Genomic DNA, 20,123 nt, shown 5'->3' with positions numbered 1-20,123 from the left:
AGGCTGTGCAACACCCTATCATTAATAGAACAGCTGGAACCCAGCCATTCCTAATTGTTTATGTGCTGTCAGTCAAGTCTTTGTGCCCCTGTATTTTACCCCTGGAAACCCTGTATTTACCATATGTTTACCATGGGCACCTTGGGAAGGAAACAATGGAACGTCTGTGTGCGTTGGGGGGGGTGGGGAGGGAATTTTGAGGGATGGAGGGAGAGAGGGAGAGCAGCACAGAACCCCACTGTGCACATCTGAGTTATTACCTCGGGGCACTTCCTTATGGGGGGGTCTATTAACACAAACAACCCTCCATCCTGCAGAGCTGAGCAGGCTGCAGTGTTCAGTGAGGCTGAGTGTGTGTATGCACAAACAGACGTGCATACACACACTCAGCCTCACATACCCACACACTCAGCCTCACATACCCACACACTCACTCAGCCTCACATACCCACCCACTCACTCAGCCTCACATACCCACTCACTCAGCCTCACATACTCAGCCTCACATACCCACTCACTCAGCCTCACATACCCACTCACTCAGCCTCACATACCCACACTCTCAGCCTCACATACCCACACACTCAGCCTCACACACCCACACACTCAGCCTCACATACCCACTCACTCAGCCTCACATACCCACTCACTCAGCCTCACATACCCACACACTCAGCCTCACACACCCACTCAGACTTATTCTCCTACACACTGACTAAGCGTGACCGACTGACACACATGACGTCTCCCGTCATCCCTTCCACCCCTCACACGGGGCCCCTTGCCCTGTGCTGCCTGGTCATGCCCTGGTTGTCACAGTAGCTGCTAGCAGGCAGGGAAAGCCCCCTAATACAGCAGGCAGGGAAAGCCCCCTAATACAGCTGGACACATCTGCTTCCTAGCCCAGCCCTCCTGGGACCCAGACCCTGGCATCCCATCTCCTCCTCCACACTCATCAATCAAACTGGAGCTGAACTGTCTGTCGCTGCACAGGTTCTCACAGACACTCACTGGCCTAAGATACATGGCGGAGGGCCGGCTGGACAATAAACTGATATGGTTTTATTGGCATAATACCACCTCCTACGCTTTGCTGCTTCACTCAACTTTCCTCAAAGTTGGTTATTAGTGTGATAGTGCAGACAGTGTTCTGAGCTACCCTGTAATGTCATGAGAGAGCGGCTGCAGCAGCTCCCTGCTAGTGCAAATCTGCCAGGGTGTGTGTGTGTGTGTGTGTGTGTGTGTGTGCGTGAGAGAGAGAGAGAGAAATCATGTTTTTCCTGTCGTTGTGTGAGCAGCATTATACCATAGTGTGCTTCTCTCTGAGAGCACATCAAAGCCTGTTCCAAACTGCCTGCTCAGCAGAAACCGTAGCATGTGTTTCTGATTTCACTTTTATCCCATAAATACCCTGCTCTTCAACAGATTGTGTTTCCTTAATGCCACAGCGGCTCTGCACCTCCTCAAGTGCTCAGCTAAGATGCTGCTGGCGCCGGGTGCTGGGCTGGCCCTTTTAGAAGCAGGGTTCAAAGATACCTCACTAGTCATTTAAACATAACAAGCAGTGCTCTCGCTCTCGCTGCACACTGCAAACCATGGCTGCCGTGCACAAACATAAAATGCCAACGCAAGAGGGATCCAATTTACATGGCAAACCCAGTTAGGTCTGAGACATAGAACAGAGATCAGCAAACTATTCTATTATGTTGTTACCACAAGTTCCATGACAACAGTACTGTCCTTATGTTGTTACCACAAGTTCCATGACAACCGTACTGTCCTTATGTTGTTACCACAAGTTCCATGACAACAGTACTGTCCTTATGTTGTTACCACAAGTTCCATGACAACAGTACTGTCCTTATGTTGTTACCACAAGTTCCATGACAACAGTACTGTCCTTATGTTGTTACCACAAGTTCCATGACAACAGTACTGTCCTTATGTTGTTACCACAAGTTCCATGACAACAGTACTGTCCTTATGTTGCTACCACAAGTTCCATGACAACAGTACTGTCCTTATGTTGTTACCACAAGTTCCATGACAACAGTACTGTCCTTATGTTGTTACCACAAGTTCCATGACAACAGTACTGTCCTTATGTTGTTACCACAAGTTACATGACAACAGTACTGTCCTTATGTTGTTACCACAAGTTCCATGACAACAGTACTGTCCTTATGTTGCTACCACAAGTTCCATGACAACAGTACTGTCCTTATGTTGTTACCACAAGTTCCATGACAACAGTACTGTCCTTATGTTGTTACCACAAGTTCCATGACAACAGTACTGTCCTTATGTTGTTACCACAAGTTCCATGACAGTGGTATTCTCATTTGCAACCTCAATCTAAAGCAATGTAATTGTCCTACATGAAACTCAAATATCTATATCCTGATTTGAACTTCTTGAAACTACTTGCACATGTGACTCAAAATGGCTTCTCATCCTCCAATTTTATGTTGTTAATCTTGTGTGTATGCAGTGCATTCGGAAAGTATTCAGACCCCTTTAATTTTTCCACATTTTTTATCGTTACAGCCTTATTCTAAAATAGATTTAATTGGGGCGTTTTTCTCATCAATCTACACACAATACCCCATAATGACGAAGCAAAAACAGGTTTTTAGACATTTTTGCAAATATATTAGAGAAATAAAAATGAAAATATCCCATTTACGTAAGTATTCAGACCCTTTACTCAGTACTTTGTTGAAGCACTTTTGGCAGCGATTACAGCCTCGTCTTCTTTGGTATGACGCTACAAGCTCAGCACACCTGTATTTGTGGAATTTCTCCCATTCTCCTCTGCAGATCCTCTCAAGCTCTGTCAGGTTGGATGGGGAGCGTCACTGCACAGCTATTTTCAGGTCTCTCCAGAGATGTTCGATCGGGTTCAAGTCCGGGCTCTGGCTGGGCCACTCAAGGACATTGTTTGCATAGTCAACTTACACACAGCTCTGACACACAAACTTACCCCACTAGACATGCCACCAGGGGTCTTTTCACAGTCCCCAAATCCAGAACAAATTCAAGAAAGTGTACAGTATTATATAGAGCCATTATTGCATGGAACTCCGTTCCATCTCATATTGCTCAAATAAACAGCAAACCTGGTTTCAAAAAACAGATAAAGCAACACCTCACGGCACAACGCCTCTCCCCTATTTGACCTAGATAGTTTGTGTATGTATTGATATGTAGGCAACGTGTGCCTTTTTTTTTATAATTACGTAGTTCTGTCCTTGAGTTGTTCTTGTCTATTAATGTTCTGTATTATGTCATGTTTAATGTTTTGTGTGGACCCCAGGAAGAGTAACTGCTGCTTTTGCAACAGCTAATGGGGATCCTAATAAAACACCACCAAAAATTCAGAGACTTGTCCCGAAGCCACTCCTGCGTTGTTTTGGCTGTTGCTTAGGGTCGTTGTCCTATTGGAAGGTGAACCTTCGCCCCAGTCTGAGGTCCTGAGCGCTCTGGAGCAGGTTTTCATCAAGGATCTCTCTGTACTTTGCGCCGTTCATCTTTCCTTCGATCCTGACTAGTCTCCCAGTCCCTGCCGCTGAAAAACATCCCCACAGCATGATGCTGCCACCACCATGCTTCACCGTAGGGATGGTGGCAGGTTTCCTCCAGACGTGACGCTTGGCATTCAGGCCAAAAGAGTTCAGCCTTGAAATGTTTTGTTACCCTTCCCCAGATCTGTGAATGAATGCTCTCCCTTTCCCCCTCCCAGGTGATGCCCCTCTCTGGCAGTCTAAACGGGGGACTCCTGCTGGGCGTGGGCAGCAGCGTCGGATCAGACCTCTCCCACACCCTCCCCCTCCCCCAGAAGGCCCTGGTGCGTCCCAGCCCCTCGGTGGCGCCGTCAGACTACCTGGAGCGTCCCGAGGTTCTGCCTCGGGGTCAGAGCACCAGCGCCAACGCCACGGCGCTGCCGGTGAAGAAGGAGGTGCCGCTCCACCTGTGCAGCACCACCAACCAGCAGCACAAGCAGGTGGGCGTCCAGCAGCAGATCCCCACCAAGCTGGCAGTGCTGAGCTCAAAGAGTTCAAAGAGTGCCAAGGCCTCCCACCGCACCGACAGCACAGGTAAGACCAGCCGCAACACACCACCACCACACACCAGTTAGTAGTAGCATACACTACGGAAGTATTGAACCCTGCAGTAGGATAGCAGGACACTCCCTAATGTTGATCTAATGTTGGTCTAATGTTGATCTATGATCTAATGTTGATCTAATGTTGATTTAATGTTGAGCTATGATGTAATGTTGATTGATCTAATTTTGATCTTTGTTGAGCTCAGGAAATGCCAATAAAAGTAAACGGTTGCACACCATGCGCTAGTAAAGTCTGACTATGTAGGTTAAAGTCTGCCTCGCAAACACACGTGACCGCTGTCCTGAAGCGTCTGAGCCAGACACTTAAGGATCAGCAGTGAGTTTCTGCCACAGTACAAAGAGAACCCTGCCTGCCCTGTGTAGTGGTGCTCTGGTCGAACAGTGGGATTTATGCACCCTGGCTTGTGAAAACACGTTAGGTTGACATGACCTCGGCTGTATCAGGACTCTGGCCTTACTGATCCTAATGACTCTGCATCATGATCATATTAGCTGCTGTGAACTGGATGGCTCCTGGACTCAGGCCAATAAAACACTGCAATGGCAATGTAATGGCAATGTAATGGGAGTCTCCTCTTTTCTCACTCTTTCTCACTGTCTTTATTGCACTCTCTTTTTCTACCACTCTCCTCTTCTCTGCCCCCCTCTCCCAGCCTCTGTGGATATGAAGCAGATGCTGCCTATGAAGTTGTCAGCCAGAGAGGACGGTGCTCTGAAAGCCAAGCGCTCCATCAGCCCTAACCAGCAGCTTCCAAACACCCTAGTCCACTCCCAGTCCCTGCACTCGACAGGTAGCACACACACACACACACACACACACACACACACCCACCCACCACTACCCCTATCTACAACCAAATGGCTGAATGCTCTCTCTCTGGCTCTCTTTCCCCCACAGAGAACCTGCCCGCCAGCCTACAGAAGCCCCCCAGTCAGGCCTCCAACCCCCTGCACACCCAAACCCAGCCCCAGGCTCCTAACCCCCTCTACACCCAGCCCCAGGCTCCTAACCCCCTCTACACCCAGCCCCAGGCTCCTAACCCCCTCTACACCCAGCTCCAGCCTCCTAACCCCCTCCACACCCAGAGCCCTAACCCCACTCCAGCACAGGCCCCTGTCCACGGCCTCAGCCTGCCTCCTCCATTCGGGAGCACTGAGGACCTACACAAGGAGGATGTCATCTTCTTCTGAGTTCCCCCTCTCAGCTGCTGTGGAACGCGGCAGACAGGGATCAAAGGGAGGCCTGTGATGTCACATCTCTAGAAACCGTTCACCGGAGCTCTGGAACACTTTTCCTTTTTAAAGATGGAATTTTTTTTTTTTTTTAAAGATAACTGTTAATTCGTTCGTAGAAGAATCTGTTTTATCATGTCTCCCTAAGACTAATGGCAATAATTGTTTTGATTCAACTGCAGATGATGACTATGAAGAAAGACAACTGATTAATATGAAGGGTTATTTTAAACATGGGGGGGTGTCACGAGAGAGAGACTCTCTTTGGGTTGACCCATGAATGAAGATGTAACTATGAAGGCTTCTTTTTATCATGTGTTTCTTATTAGAAAAAGACTGAACACTGGAGTGCAGTTGTAATTGACATTGTCCCCTTTTGTTGAAGATGACTTGGTTTGGTCCAGAGGTGGACAGACGGGCTAAAGAAAAATAATAATAATAAATGCCCCTAGCCAAAGATGAATTCTCTTATTTAGAATGTCATTATAATTCATACCAAGTTGAATCAATGGCTTTTAAATGCTTCAATTGTATGGTTGTTTACACAGTCATTTTATATAATGTGTGTAGATACAACCAATCTTGTTGTGTAGCGAAGATGATTTGAACATAAAGCCATGCCATTCTGTATGACCAACAATGATTAGGGATGCTGTGGCACTGGTTTATGAGTCTCCCTACCCCTAGTGTGTTACTGTCACCTCTCAATGCTGTAGTCGGCAGCGGAGCCACCATGAAGGGGCAGTAAGGGTGTAGTCATGCTCCAGGATGGAGTCATCCGATCCTGTTTGCTTCCACCTCTGGGGAGACTGATCTCCCCCATCCAGATACTGCCTGGGTCCCAGCGGTAGACCACTCCCCATCCAGATACTGCCTGGGTCCCAGCGGTAGACCACTCCCCATCCAGATACTGCCTGGGTCCCAGCGGTAGACCACTCCCCATCCAGATACTGCCTGGGTCCCAGCGGTAGACCACTCCCCATCCGCACACTGCCTGGGTCCCAGCGGTAGACCACTCCCCATCCAGATACTGCCTGGGTCCCAGCGGTAGACCACTCTCATGGCATCCCCTCCTGACTTCTGCCTAGGCACATGGACCATTTCATACATAATGACAATATGGACGGGTCCACAGAATGGTCAGATAAGCAGTAGTGCAGTCACTGAAGGATTTCAAAGCTTGATGTAATGTAAAGCTTTAAACCGTTTTAAAGTAACTTTTAAACAAGCCAGTATCTTACAAATGTAAGACGTATCAGTCAGTTTTTATTGATTGATTGAAGCCCCAAACTTTAATTTAAAAATCAGCCATTTTAAGTTTGGTGTGATTTGCATCTGACACTTCATTGGCAGCAGGTCCTAAATCACAACATGGTTTCCACACATTTCCCTCAGCCTGCCAGACTAATGTATTAGTCTGAAGAATGCAGTGGGCCTCAAGCAGGAGTGTCTAGTTTTCCCCTATTTTTTTATTTTTTTTTACTAAACTATTTAGTTAGCTCTGTGTCTGTATATCTGGGCCTGTATAGATGTATATATGTAGTGAAATACATGTCTGTAATAGGGAGGACGAAAGCAATCCCTGACCGATTTGACGTGACTTGGACGTACATTTTGATCACCTGTTAGTCTGAGCTTTCAGGACGAGTCTTGTTCAAGTACATTCTGTTTTTGACCCTATGTTTCCTATATACAGGTAACTGCCAAAACAAAGGAAACTTGAGTAAATGAGGGATACAAAGTATACTATATATACAAAAGTATGTCAAAATAGTGGATTTTTTTCGCCAGTTTCAGCCACACCTGTTGCTGACAGGTGTATAAAAAAAACAATAACACACAGCCATGCGATCTCCATAGACAAACATTGTCAGTAGAATGGCCTTACTGAGGACCTCCGTGACTTTCAACGTGGCACCGCCATAGGATGCCACCTTTCCAACAAGTCACGTCTAGGAACAACGACGGCTTCAGCCGCGACGTGGGCCACACCAGCTCACAGAGCAGGACCGCCAAGTGCTGAAGCGCTGCTCGTGGTGGCCCAATGCCCTATTAAGACACTTTATGTTGGTATTTTCTTTAGTTTGGCAGTTACCTGTGCATTTTGTACATATAACCTCTCTGCATGGACAGCATTTGAGTTAATATGGGTATGGAGGTGGATAGTCCTCTGATTGCTCTGAGTTAGCAACATGTTAGTTTAGCTACTGGACCACCTGCCTAATTCTGACTCCGGTGACATTTCATAACTCCACAAGAAACACGAATAAGCTATAATTCAGTTTTGTGGTACAGACGTTTTCATTTCTTAACCCGTGTTTCTTGGAAACAATGAAGGCAAAGTTGGCTCTTATTTTATACTGAACAAAAATATAAACGCAACGTACAACAATTTCAACGATTTTACTGAGTTACAGTCAATTGAAATACATTCATTAGGCCCTAATCTATGGATTTCTCGACTTGGCAGGGGCGCAGCCATGTGAGGTCCTGGAAGGGCATTTCCCCACAAAAGGGCTTTACTACAAACAGGAATACTCCTCAGTTTCATCAGCTGTCCGGGTGGCTGGTCTCAGATGATCCCGCAGGTGAAGAAGCCAGATGTGGAGGTCCTGGGCTGGCGTGATTACATGTGGTCTGCGGTTATGACGCCGGTTGGACATATTGCCAAATTCTCTAAAATGACGTTGGAGGCTTATGGTAGAGAAATTAACATTCAGTTCTCTGGCAACAGCTCTGGTAGACATTCCTGCATTCAGCATGCCAATTGCGCGCTCCATCAAAACTTGAGACATCTGTGGCATTGTGTTGTGTGACAGAACTGCACATTTTAGAGTGGCTTTTTATTGTCCCCAGCACAAGGTATACCTTTGTAATGATCATGCTGTTTAATCAGCTTTTTGACATGCAACACCTGTCAGGTGGATGGATTATCTTGGCAAAGGAGAAATGCTCACTAACGGGGATGTAAACAAATTTGAGCACAAACTTTTTGAGAAATAAGCTTTTTGTGTGCGTATGGAACATTTCTGGGCTCTTTTATTTCAGCTCATGAAACATGGGACCAACACTTTACGTGTTGCGTTTATATTTTTGTTCAGTGTACATCTGGTGCTCTTATTTTTGCCATTATAACACCAACATTGTGTAGCATTAGTTGACGACTAATTCACCCACTCATTTCACCTGGTTAACCAAAGAGACATTTCATATTTGACTTAATGCTTTATGGTGTCGTATTGAAACCGATATGAAGGGTTATTGTTGGAGATGACGTGGTGGAGAATCATCGCTTGGTTTGAAGATTCATCTAAGGTCCATGTTTTAAAGATGTGAGGGATGTCACTGGTCTGAGAGATGATTCATCTAAGGTCCATGTTTAAAGATGTGAGGGATGTCACTGGTCTGAGAGATGATTCATCTAAGGTCCATGTTTTAAAGATGTGAGGGATGTCACTGGTTTGAGAGATGATTCATCTAAGGTCCATGTTTAAAGATGTCACCGTTCCTAAAATCTTACATTTCCTCTAGCTGTACTGGACTACTGGAATCTGAATCGCTCGTGTCTTACTCAAACAAGAGAGCGGTGTGTGTGTGTGTTAGAATACCCCTCAACGTTATCAATACTGCCTAACTGAAAGTAATCTAGAAGTTGTTTTATTTCTTTGATTGTGTGTTTCTGCAGATCCAAGTATAATGATCTGTAATGTGTAAATAACCAAGGTCATGTTGTGTACTGCCAATTACACTAGTCACTTTGGATAGTAGCTTACTTGAATGAAATGTCCATAATAATAATTAATAATAATGCATAATAATAAATTGTATCTACCGCTTGCTGTCTAATGTTGACGTTTGAGGCGGCACACAGCAAGAAAGATGGTTTTTGTACCGTTGTATTTGATTCACTGTCAAACGTAGAGACCTATAGACACATGAAACTGCTGCCTTAGAGAAATCTGCATTTTAGTAATAAATGTTTTAACCATGTGTGGGTTTGTTTATTTGCTAGGGAATGTTGAGTCTTTATTACGTATTTCTCAGCATGATCGCCTTAACTTTCAACTGGGAAGGTAACTAGCAAACTGGTATGTCATTTAATTTTGTGGTTTATTTCAAAAGATATGGCTTTTTCTTTTCCTAATTTTTTTCTTCAGTTTCCTAAATATCCTGGAAGTTTAACTATTTGCAGTAGGGCAAGTTTTGTTTATTGTAATGCCCTGACCAGTATAGTAATTAAATCTTCCATGAAAATACATTGTCTAGACCAGGGGTGTCAAACTCATTCCATGGAGGGCCTAGTGCAGCGTTTCCCAAACTCAGTCCTCGGGACCCCAAGGGGTGCACGTTTTTTGGTTTTTGCCCTAGCACTACACAGCTGATTCAAATAATCAAGCTTGGAATGAGTTTGACACGTGGTCTAGACTGTCTTAAGAGTGGCTGTCATGGCATTCTATGATGTTATTGGCAAAATGGAAAAGCAGAAAAGAACCGTGTGAAATGTGTTGGCAGTCTGTCTGGTCTTCCTCATTTGTAGTGCTGCTGCAGACAAAGGGCTATTTTCAGGTGTTGTGGTTTTGCTGTTAGGTCCCTGCAGGACACCAGGGCATCCAGTCCCTCTGCTATTCTGAGAGGGATGATGCCTCTTGTGTGATTTGTTGGTTCTTTTTGTCTTCTCTGGCTTGTGGAGAATAACTGCAGCTCGCTCTCCTCTCTCTCTCCACATGCAACAGTTTGGAAGCATACTGTGTGTGAATTGCCTGAAGTCAGGAGTGCCTGTTGTTCTCATCTTACCCTGCTGATGGTCTAAGAGGCCTGTGGTGTGGTGTGATGACGTTGCTCCTGGGCATCACAGAAGCTTGTTGAAAGACACACAATGCTGACTATCTCCAACCTGGTCTCATATACTAGACGTAACATAGTAAACGTAAATACGCGAACACTCAAATTAGTACCGTTTATGTTACGGTTGGTATGGTTACATGAGACAGAAGGTTACTTAAGGCAAAAAATAAAGTAGGGTGGTTGGTTGGGCATATAACGCGAACGTCTAGCAACTCAAAGGTTGCGTGTTCGAATCTCATCATGGACAACTTTAGCGTTTTAGCTAATTCGCAACTACCTACTACTTTTGAGCTACTTTGCACCTACTTAGCATGTTAGCTAACCCATCCCCTAACCTTAACCCTTTAACCTAACTCTTTACCTTAACCCTAGCCTAGCTAATGTTAGCCACAACAAATTGGAATTCGTAACATATACATTTTGCAAATTCGTAACGTTGTACGAATTGCTATTTGTAAAATACGAATTGTAATTCATAACATATCATATGAAATGGATGATGGACATCCACAAATGAATACATACCATACAAAACATAATATATCATACTAATTGGACTGTCCCAGATATACGTTTACTATGTAACGTCTACCCCTGAGTCCAGGTTGCCATCTTTCCTCCACTGGTAACATCCAGGGGCCATACTTGCAAACTTTTGCTTAGACCATGGTTTAAAGTTAAACCATTGGTCTAAAATGGCTAAATTAGCCACGATGCTGAGGACGACCAGCTGAGTAGATAGATATATACGTTAACAAATTCCGTCCCGGCTAATTAAAATCGGCCACGTTTCACTAAAGCATCCTTAGCAAAATCCCACCTACAGGTTTAGATCCGGTGTTGTGATACTGATTGTCGCGACAGATGGTTTGTTTACGTTTCTACCATTGTGGCTAGATGGAGTAGGCCTACAGCGCCAACTAGTGGTTGCGTCAGGGACAATAGTTGTTGACAACTGTAGCATTGTAGCTAAGCCTAACCCTAACCCTAAGCCTCCGCACGTGGTGCGGAGACAGATTCTCGCCACGCCACCTGGTAGGAGCGACCTGTCAGGTTGGATGCAATCCAAGAGTGAGCCGCGCCGGAGATGCCCAACTCGGAGAGGGTGGAGAGGAGGATCTGATGTTTCACAGTATCAAAGGCAGCAGACAGGTCTAGAAGGATGAGAGCAGAGGAGAGAGAGTTAGCTTTAGCAGTGCGGAGAGCCTCCGTGACACAGAGAAGAGCAGTCTCCGTTGAATGACCAGTCTTGAAACCTGACTGGTTTGGATCAAGAAGGTCATTCTGAGAGAGATAGCAGGAGAGTTGGCTATAGACGGCACGCTCAAGAGTTTTGGAGAGAAAAGAAAGAAGGGATACTGGTCTGTAGTTGTTGACATCGGAGGGATCGAGTGTAGGTTTTTTGAGGAGGGGTGCAACTCTCGCTTTCTTGAAGATGGAAGGGACATAGCCAGCGGACAAGGATGAGTTGATGAGCGAGGTGAGGTAAGGGAGAAGGTCTCCGGAAATGGTCTGGAGAAGAGAGGAGGGGATAGGGTCAAGCGGGCAGGTTGTTGGGCGGCCGGCAGTCACAAGTCGCAAGATTTCATCTGGAGAGAGAGGGGAGAAAGAAGTCAAAGCATAGGGTAGGGCAGTGTGAGCAGGACCAGCGGTGTCATTTGACTTAATAAATGAGGATTGGATGTCGTCAACCTCCTTTTCAAAATGGTTGACGAAGTCATCCACAGAGAAGGAGAAGGAGGATTCAGCAGGGAGGAGAATGTGGCAAAGAGCTTCCTAGGGTTAGAGGCAGAGGATTGAAATTTAGAGTGGTAGAAAGTGGCTTTAGCAGCAGAAACGGAGGAAGAGAATGTAGAGAGGAGGGAGTGGAAAGATGACAGGTCCGCAGGGAGTCTAGTTTTCCTCCATTTCCGCTCGGCTGCCCGGAGACCTGTTCTCTGAGCTCGCAATGAATCGGGGAAGAGATGATATGATAGGACAACGACCCTAAGCACACAGCCAAGACAACACAGGAGTGGCCTCGGGACAAGTCTCTGAATGTCCTTGAGTGGCCCAGCCAGAGCCCGGACTTGAACCCGATCGAACGTCTCTGGAGAGACCTGAAAATAGCTGTGCAGCGACGCTCGCCATCCTACCTGACAAAGGTTGAGAGGATCTGCAGAGAAGAATGGGAGAAACTCCTCAAAAACAGGTGTGCCAAGCTTGTAGCATCATACCAAAGAAGACTCGAGGCTTTAATCGCTGCCAAAGGTGCTTCAACAAAGTACTGAGTAAAGGGTCTGAATACTTATGTAAATGTGATATTTCTGTTTTTTGTTTTAATACATTTGCAAACATTTCTAATAACCTGTTTTTGCTTTGTCATTATGAGGTATTGTGTGTAGATTGATAACGGAAAAAAACTATTTAATCAATTTTAGAATAAGGCTGTAACGTAACAAAATGTGGAAAAAGTCAAGGGGTCTGAATAATTTTCCGAATGCACTGTACTATAAGTTTAGATAGCTTGCTAGACTAACTGACCAATCTAGTCCTGCATAAGGGAAATACGGTTCTATTTAACATTCCTGTCCTGTACAGGGGGAATACGGTTCTATTCAACATTCCTGTCCTGTACAGGGGAAATACGGTTCTATTTAACATTCCTGTCCTGTACAGGGGGAATACGGTTCTATTTAACATTCCTGTCCTATACAGGGGGAATACGGTTCTATTCAACATTCCTGTCCTATACAGGGGGAATACGGTTCTATTCAACATTCCTGTCCTATACAGGGGGAATACAGATCTATTTAACTGTCTTGTCCTGTACAGGGGGAATATGTTACATAACTATGCTGCAGGTTCCAGGAAAGATAATGTCATGTCCTTTTTACTTTGAAGTTCTTTATTAGGGGACTGTAAACTCTGTTTACTGACTCAACAGTACATTTCCCTAGTTACCACTATAACTCTAAGTGTGTTTTACTGCTGTAGGGCACATACTACCACTATAGAACTAAAGCAAGGCTTGTGATGCGTTGTTCTTGAAACCTGCTCCCCTGATGGCTGATCATGTTGCACAGTGGGAGTGCAGAATAAGCAAGATCTCCACAATGCTTCTGCAATAGATGCCGAATGACCATCAGATCAGGTGTATTCCAGTGTTACAGTAGATAGGCACTTAGACTAAATCCCTCTGAAAGAGGAAGTATTCAATCAAGGTTTGCGGACTTACTCACTGTGTACGTTGGCATACACCGCTCTGCACTCAGCTGCAGGCCAAGTGTTGGCTCGTTGATCTAGGGCTCTATTCAATCCGCTTCGTGGAAATTCAGCTTTACAGCATAATTGAAATTTAAAGGTAATGTTCCCGCTTCAGTAGAGACTGCATTCATGACAAACGCTTCATGTGTCGGCTCAATCGAAAATGACCTTTACATTTTCTATTGCAGAATCTGCAACGCTTCAGCTTAGAGCTCCTAGTGTCACTCTCCCACATTCATTTAAAGGACAGAACAGGACAGAACAGATGCTGTCATTTTCTGATAAGCCTGTTTTTGGGCAGAGAATAATACTGTATAATATATGCCATTTAGCAGACGCTTTTTATCCAAAGAAACTTAGTCATGTGTGCATACATTTTACGTAAGGGTGGTCCCGGGAATTGAACCCACTACCCTGGCGTTACAAGCGCCGTGCTCTACCAACTGATCTACACATGCTTTATTATCCATTTATACAACGGGTGGGTCTAATTCTGAATGCTGATTGGTTAAAACTGCATTCCAGCCGGTGTCTATTCCACAAGTTACCACCGGCTAAACCTATGACGTTAAAATGCCTATTTACTCTGTTCCATCTGACTACGCAATCCACTGTCTCATCAGCCCAGCCAGGCAATTTATAAACTTGATCTCCACTATAAAAAGCATCTAGACATTGTCTCACATTTCTTTTAGACTAACATTTAGTTTTCAACAGCGGAGATTTGTATAAACCTTGCTGGATGTCTCTCCGACATTTGCAACATTGTTTCAATATTCAAACTCAATCTCCAGCTGTCTCATAGTAATGAACATGTCGGGACGAGACAGACAGACAGGCAGGCAGCTTTTCTCAGCCAGTCAAAATCATGAATAAGCATCATTTGTATGGATATATATACAAAGTAATGCCAATAGAAAAGTGCAGCTAGTTTGCTGTCTTTCCAGCTTCAGTTTGAAGTGATTGTGTTAGCTGTGTTGTTGGCTAGCTCCTCTGAACAACAGTGTCCTGATGAGAGAGCACATTTTCTACGCCAGGCGAAATCGCGCATCATTAGCTCATTGTTATGGATGTATCCAAATAAATGTCACTAGAAAACAGCTTAAACAAACGCAAATGAAGCTACTTTACTGTTATTCTGGCTGCACTGTTTGACGTGACTGTAAGTTAGCCGTAGTTGGCTAGCCAGCAAGCAAGGGATAAGAACGTTGCCAGCCAGTATGGCAATAGAACATATAGAATGAACGACTGGGTCGCGTCCATAGATACAGAACAAAAGACTGAACGACTGGGTCGCGTCTCTGGCAACTGAACCGACAGAACGAACGACCAGCCGGCTTGGGTAGCAACCCTAGATTTGTGTCGGGACTATATCTTGCAGAAGGATGAAATAGTATGAATAAATTCATCAAAATATATTTTAGAAGTTTGTAATGGATCATCTGAAACAACTTTGACGTCAAAGACGAATTAGTGCTGGTATAGAGAGAGCGTAAGTGGGAAACACAGGAGGGTACGTTACGCTTGGTGATTGTATCCTATCCTCCTGAGTTGGCTGTGTCAAACGAGTGCATTGCAAACATTGGTCTATGTGGTATGTTTTTGTGAGTACTGATGCAGTCTCTGTAGTTTAGCACAGTGGAGTAATGCAGAAATATCCTTAATCCTCTTTATAGGACCCTGCACTTGAAGAGCTCTTTAGGAGCCTGTCCTGCTCTGTTGTACTCTGCTCTGCTCTGCTCTGCTCTGCTCTGCTCTGCTCTGTCCTGTCCTGTCCTGCTCTGCTCTGCTCTGTCCTGTCCTGTCATGTCCTGTCCTGTCCTGTCCTGCTCTGTCCTGTCCTGCTCTGTCCTGCTCTGTCCTGTCCTGTCCTTCTCTGTCCTGTCCTGCTCTGCTCTGTCCTGCTCTGTCCTGTCCTGTCCTGTCCTGCTCTGTCCTGTCCTGCTCTGCTCTGTCCTGCTCTGTTCTGTCCTATCCCTAAGGATGTGTATATATAAGACATTTTTTAAAGTCAAGTACTGGAATTCTTTCTGAATGAATAAGACATTTGTCCCAGTATTTCTCTATGTATTCTTTCTTGTATGTATTTGCTTCAGTCAGCAGGGAAATCAGTGACTGTCTGCATGTGCTGCGCCGTCCCAGAGGCCTCTTGGCTCATCTGTCAGTTGGAGCGCAAGCCTTTCAAGAGAGCCAAACAGACTGCAAAACAGGGCTCCAAATGGGCAAACTGGGGCGTGAGTAACGGTATCTTGCAGTAGCTGAACGCAGGCAGCCCTGCACCACAGGGGTCCTCAGACACCAAACCACTCACTGAGTTAGGAGCTGGAACAGAGCAGTCGCCCAGACACAGCCAGCCAACCTCCCACAGTCATGGCTGTTGTGCCCCGCCAATCGCAGCCAAAGAACCTCCAGGCTTCTGGCTGCAATAAAAACAGCGGAGGGAGGGAGGGAGGGAGGGAAAGATACAGAGAGGCAGGCAGAAGCAGCTCTGAGAGTGGCAGTCCGAAACAGAAAGTATGTGTATGTGATTGTGTCTGGGGGTGTATTCTACAACACTCTGAGAGGGAACACAACAGTCCCATGCTGCTAGCCGAACACTCAGAGAGGGAACACAACAGTCCCATGCTGCTAGCCGAACACTCAGAGAGGGAACACAACAGTCCCATGCTGCTAGCCGAACACTCAGAGAGGGAACACAACAGTCCCATGCTGCTAGCCGAACACTCAGAGAGGGAACACAACAGTCCCATGCTGCTAGCCGAACACTCAGAGAGGGAACACAACAGTCCCATGCTGCTAGCCGAACACTCAGAGAGGGAACACAACAGTCCCATGCTGCTAGCCGAACACTCAGAGAGGGAACACAACAGTCCCATGCTGCTAGCCGAACACTCAGAGAGGGAACACAACAGTCCCATGCTGCTAGCCGAACACTCAGAGAGGGAACACAACAGTCCCATGCTGCTAGCCGAACACTCAGAGAGGGAACACAACAGTCCCATGCTGCTAGCCGAACACTCAGAGAGGGAACACAACAGTCCCATGCTGCTAGCCGAACACTCAGAGAGGGAACACAACAGTCCCATGCTGCTAGCCGAACACTCAGAGAGGGAACACAGCAGTCCCATGCTGCTAGCCGAACACTCAGAGAGGGGAACACAGCAGTCCCATGCTGCTAGCCGAACACTCAGAGAGGGAACACAACAGTCCCATGCTGCTAGCCGAACACTCAGAGAGGGAACACAACAGTCCCATGCTGCTAGCCGAACACTCAGAGAGGGAACACAGCAGTCCCATGCTGCTAGCCGAACACTCAGAGAGGGAACACAACAGTCCCATGCTGCTAGCCGAACACTCAGAGAGGGAACACAGCAGTCCCATGCTGCTAGCCGAACACTCAGAGAGGGAACACAGCAGTCCCATGCTGCTAGCCGAACACTCAGAGAGGGAACACAACAGTCCCATGCTGCTAGCCGAACACTCAGAGAGGGAACACAGCAGTCCCATGCTGCTAGCCGAACACTCAGAGAGGGAACACAACAGTCCCATGCTGCTAGCCGAACACTCAGAGAGGGAACACAACAGTCCCATGCTGCTAGCCGAACACTCAGAGAGGGAACACAACAGTCCCATGCTGCTAGCCGAACACTCAGAGAGGGAACACAACAGTCCCATGCTGCTAGCCGAACACTCAGAGAGGGAACACAGCAGTCCCATGCTGCTAGCCGAACACTCAGAGAGGGAACACAACAGTCCCATGCTGCTAGCCGAACACTCAGAGAGGGAACACAGCAGTCCCATGCTGCTAGCCGAACACTCAGAGAGGGAACACAGCAGTCCCATGCTGCTAGCCGAACACTCAGAGAGGGAACACAACAGTCCCATGCTGCTAGCCGAACACTCAGAGAGGGAACACAGCAGTCCCATGCTGCTAGCCGAACACTCAGAGAGGGAACACAGCAGTCCCATGCTGCTAGCCGAACACTCAGAGAGGGAACACAACAGTCCCATGCTGCTAGCCGAACACTCAGAGAGGGAACACAGCAGTCCCATGCTGCTAGCCGAACACTCAGAGAGGGAACACAACAGTCCCATGCTGCTAGCCGAACACTCAGAGAGGGAACACAACAGTCCCATGCTGCTAGCCGAACACTCAGAGAGGGAACACAGCAGTCCCATGCTGCTAGCCGAACACTCAGAGAGGGAACACAACAGTCCCATGCTGCTAGCCGAACACTCAGAGAGGGAACACAGCAGTCCCATGCTGCTAGCCGAACACTCAGAGAGGGAACACAGCAGTCCCATGCTGCTAGCCGAACACTCAGAGAGGGAACACAGCAGTCCCATGCTGCTAGCCGAACACTCAGAGAGGGAACACAGCAGTCCCATGCTGCTAGCCGAACACTCAGAGAGGGAACACAGCAGTCCCATGCTGCTAGCCGAACACTCAGAGAGGGAACACAGCAGTCCCATGCTGCTAGCCGAACACTCAGAGAGGGAACACAGCAGTCCCATGCTGCTAGCCGAACACTCAGAGAGGGAACACAGCAGTCCCATGCTGCTAGCCGAACACTCAGAGAGGGAACACAGCAGTCCCATGCTGCTAGCCGAACACTCAGAGAGGGAACACAGCAGTCCCATGCTGCTAGCCGAACACTCAGAGAGGGAACACAGCAGTCCCATGCTGCTAGCCGAACACTCAGAGAGGGAACACAGCAGTCCCATGCTGCTAGCCGAACACTCAGAGAGGGAACACAACAGTCCCATGCTGCTAGCCGAACACTCAGAGAGGGAACACAACAGTCCCATGCTGCTAGCCGAACACTCAGAGAGGGAACACAACAGTCCCATGCTGCTAGCCGAACACTCAGAGAGGGAACACAGCAGTCCCATGCTGCTAGCCGAACACTCAGAGAGGGAACACAACAGTCCCATGCTGCTAGCCGAACACTCAGAGAGGGAACACAGCAGTCCCATGCTGCTAGCCGAACACTCAGAGAGGGAACACAGCAGTCCCATGCTGCTAGCCGAACACTCAGAGAGGGAACACAGCAGTCCCATGCTGCTAGCCGAACACTCAGAGAGGGAACACAGCAGTCCCATGCTGCTAGCCGAACACTCAGAGAGGGAACACAGCAGTCCCATGCTGCTAGCCGAACACTCAGAGAGGGAACACAGCAGTCCCATGCTGCTAGCCGAACACTCAGAGAGGGAACACAGCAGTCCCATGCTGCTAGCCGAACACTCAGAGAGGGAACACAGCAGTCCCATGCTGCTAGCCGAACACTCAGAGAGGGAACACAGCAGTCCCATGCTGCTAGCCGAACACTCAGAGAGGGAACACAGCAGTCCCATGCTGCTAGCCGAACACTCAGAGAGGGAACACAGCAGTCCCATGCTGCTAGCCGAACACTCAGAGAGGGAACACAGCAGTCCCATGCTGCTAGCCGAACACTCAGAGAGGGAACACAGCAGTCCCATGCTGCTAGCCGAACACTCAGAGAGGGAACACAGCAGTCCCATGCTGCTAGCCGAACACTCAGAGAGGGAACACAGCAGTCCCATGCTGCTAGCCGAACACTCAGAGAGGGAACACAACAGTCCCATGCTGCTAGCCGAACACTCAGAGAGGGAACACAGCAGTCCCATGCTGCTAGCCGAACACTCAGAGAGGGAACACAGCAGTCCCATGCTGCTAGCCGAACACTCAGAGAGGGAACACAACAGTCCCATGCTGCTAGCCGAACACTCAGAGAGGGAACACAGCAGTCCCATGCTGCTAGCCGAACACTCAGAGAGGGGAACACAGCAGTCCCATGCTGCTAGCCGAACACTCAGAGAGGGAACACAGCAGTCCCATGCTGCTAGCCGAACACTCAGAGAGGGAACACAACAGTCCCATGCTGCTAGCCGAACACTCAGAGAGGGAACACAGCAGTCCCATGCTGCTAGCCGAACACTCAGAGAGGGAACACAGCAGTCCCATGCTGCTAGCCGAACACTCAGAGAGGGAACACAGCAGTCCCATGCTGCTAGCCGAACACTCAGAGAGGGAACACAGCAGTCCCATGCTGCTAGCCGAACACTCAGAGAGGGAACACAGCAGTCCCATGCTGCTAGCCGAACACTCAGAGAGGGAACACAGCAGTCCCATGCTGCTAGCCGAACACTCAGAGAGGGAACACAGCAGTCCCATGCTGCTAGCCGAACACTCAGAGAGGGAACACAGCAGTCCCATGCTGCTAGCCGAACACTCAGAGAGGGGAACACAGCAGTCCCATGCTGCTAGCCGAACACTCAGAGAGGGAACACAACAGTCCCATGCTGCTAGCCGAACACTCAGAGAGGGAACACAGCAGTCCCATGCTGCTAGCCGAACACTCAGAGAGGGAACACAGCAGTCCCATGCTGCTAGCCGAACACTCAGAGAGGGAACACAACAGTCCCATGCTGCTAGCCGAACACTCAGAGAGGGAACACAGCAGTCCCATGCTGCTAGCCGAACACTCAGAGAGGGAACACAGCAGTCCCATGCTGCTAGCCGAACACTCAGAGAGGGAACACAGCAGTCCCATGCTGCTAGCCGAACACTCAGAGAGGGAACACAACAGTCCAGTCCAGCAGCAGCATCATGGCCTCCTGCCAACCTACTATTATATAAACAGTAGCG

General features: G+C 47.6%; 1 protein-coding gene across 2 annotated transcripts in view; it reads left to right on the top strand.

Annotated features, from left to right (window-relative positions):
• LOC121534130 (rho guanine nucleotide exchange factor 18) overlaps nucleotides 1-7,123 on the top strand; it is a 107,411-nt gene extending 100,288 nt beyond the window's left edge. For both annotated transcript variants that reach the window (XM_041840609.2, XM_041840610.2), the window contains 3 exons: nucleotides 3,743-4,097; nucleotides 4,783-4,920; nucleotides 5,028-7,123. In XM_041840609.2, coding sequence (XP_041696543.2) covers nucleotides 3,743-4,097; nucleotides 4,783-4,920; nucleotides 5,028-5,320 — 786 coding nt within the window. In that variant the 3' untranslated portion in view covers nucleotides 5,321-7,123. The remainder of the gene's footprint in view (nucleotides 1-3,742; nucleotides 4,098-4,782; nucleotides 4,921-5,027) is intronic.
• The last annotated feature ends 13,000 nt before the right edge of the window (nucleotides 7,124-20,123 follow it).

This window comes from Coregonus clupeaformis, chromosome 20 (assembly GCF_020615455.1).
Source record: "Coregonus clupeaformis isolate EN_2021a chromosome 20, ASM2061545v1, whole genome shotgun sequence".
In the NCBI taxonomy this organism is placed as follows: Eukaryota; Metazoa; Chordata; class Actinopteri; order Salmoniformes; family Salmonidae; genus Coregonus; species Coregonus clupeaformis.
The sequence above is the reverse complement of the archived record's forward strand: the minus strand, read 5'-3'. Positions and strand labels throughout refer to the sequence as shown.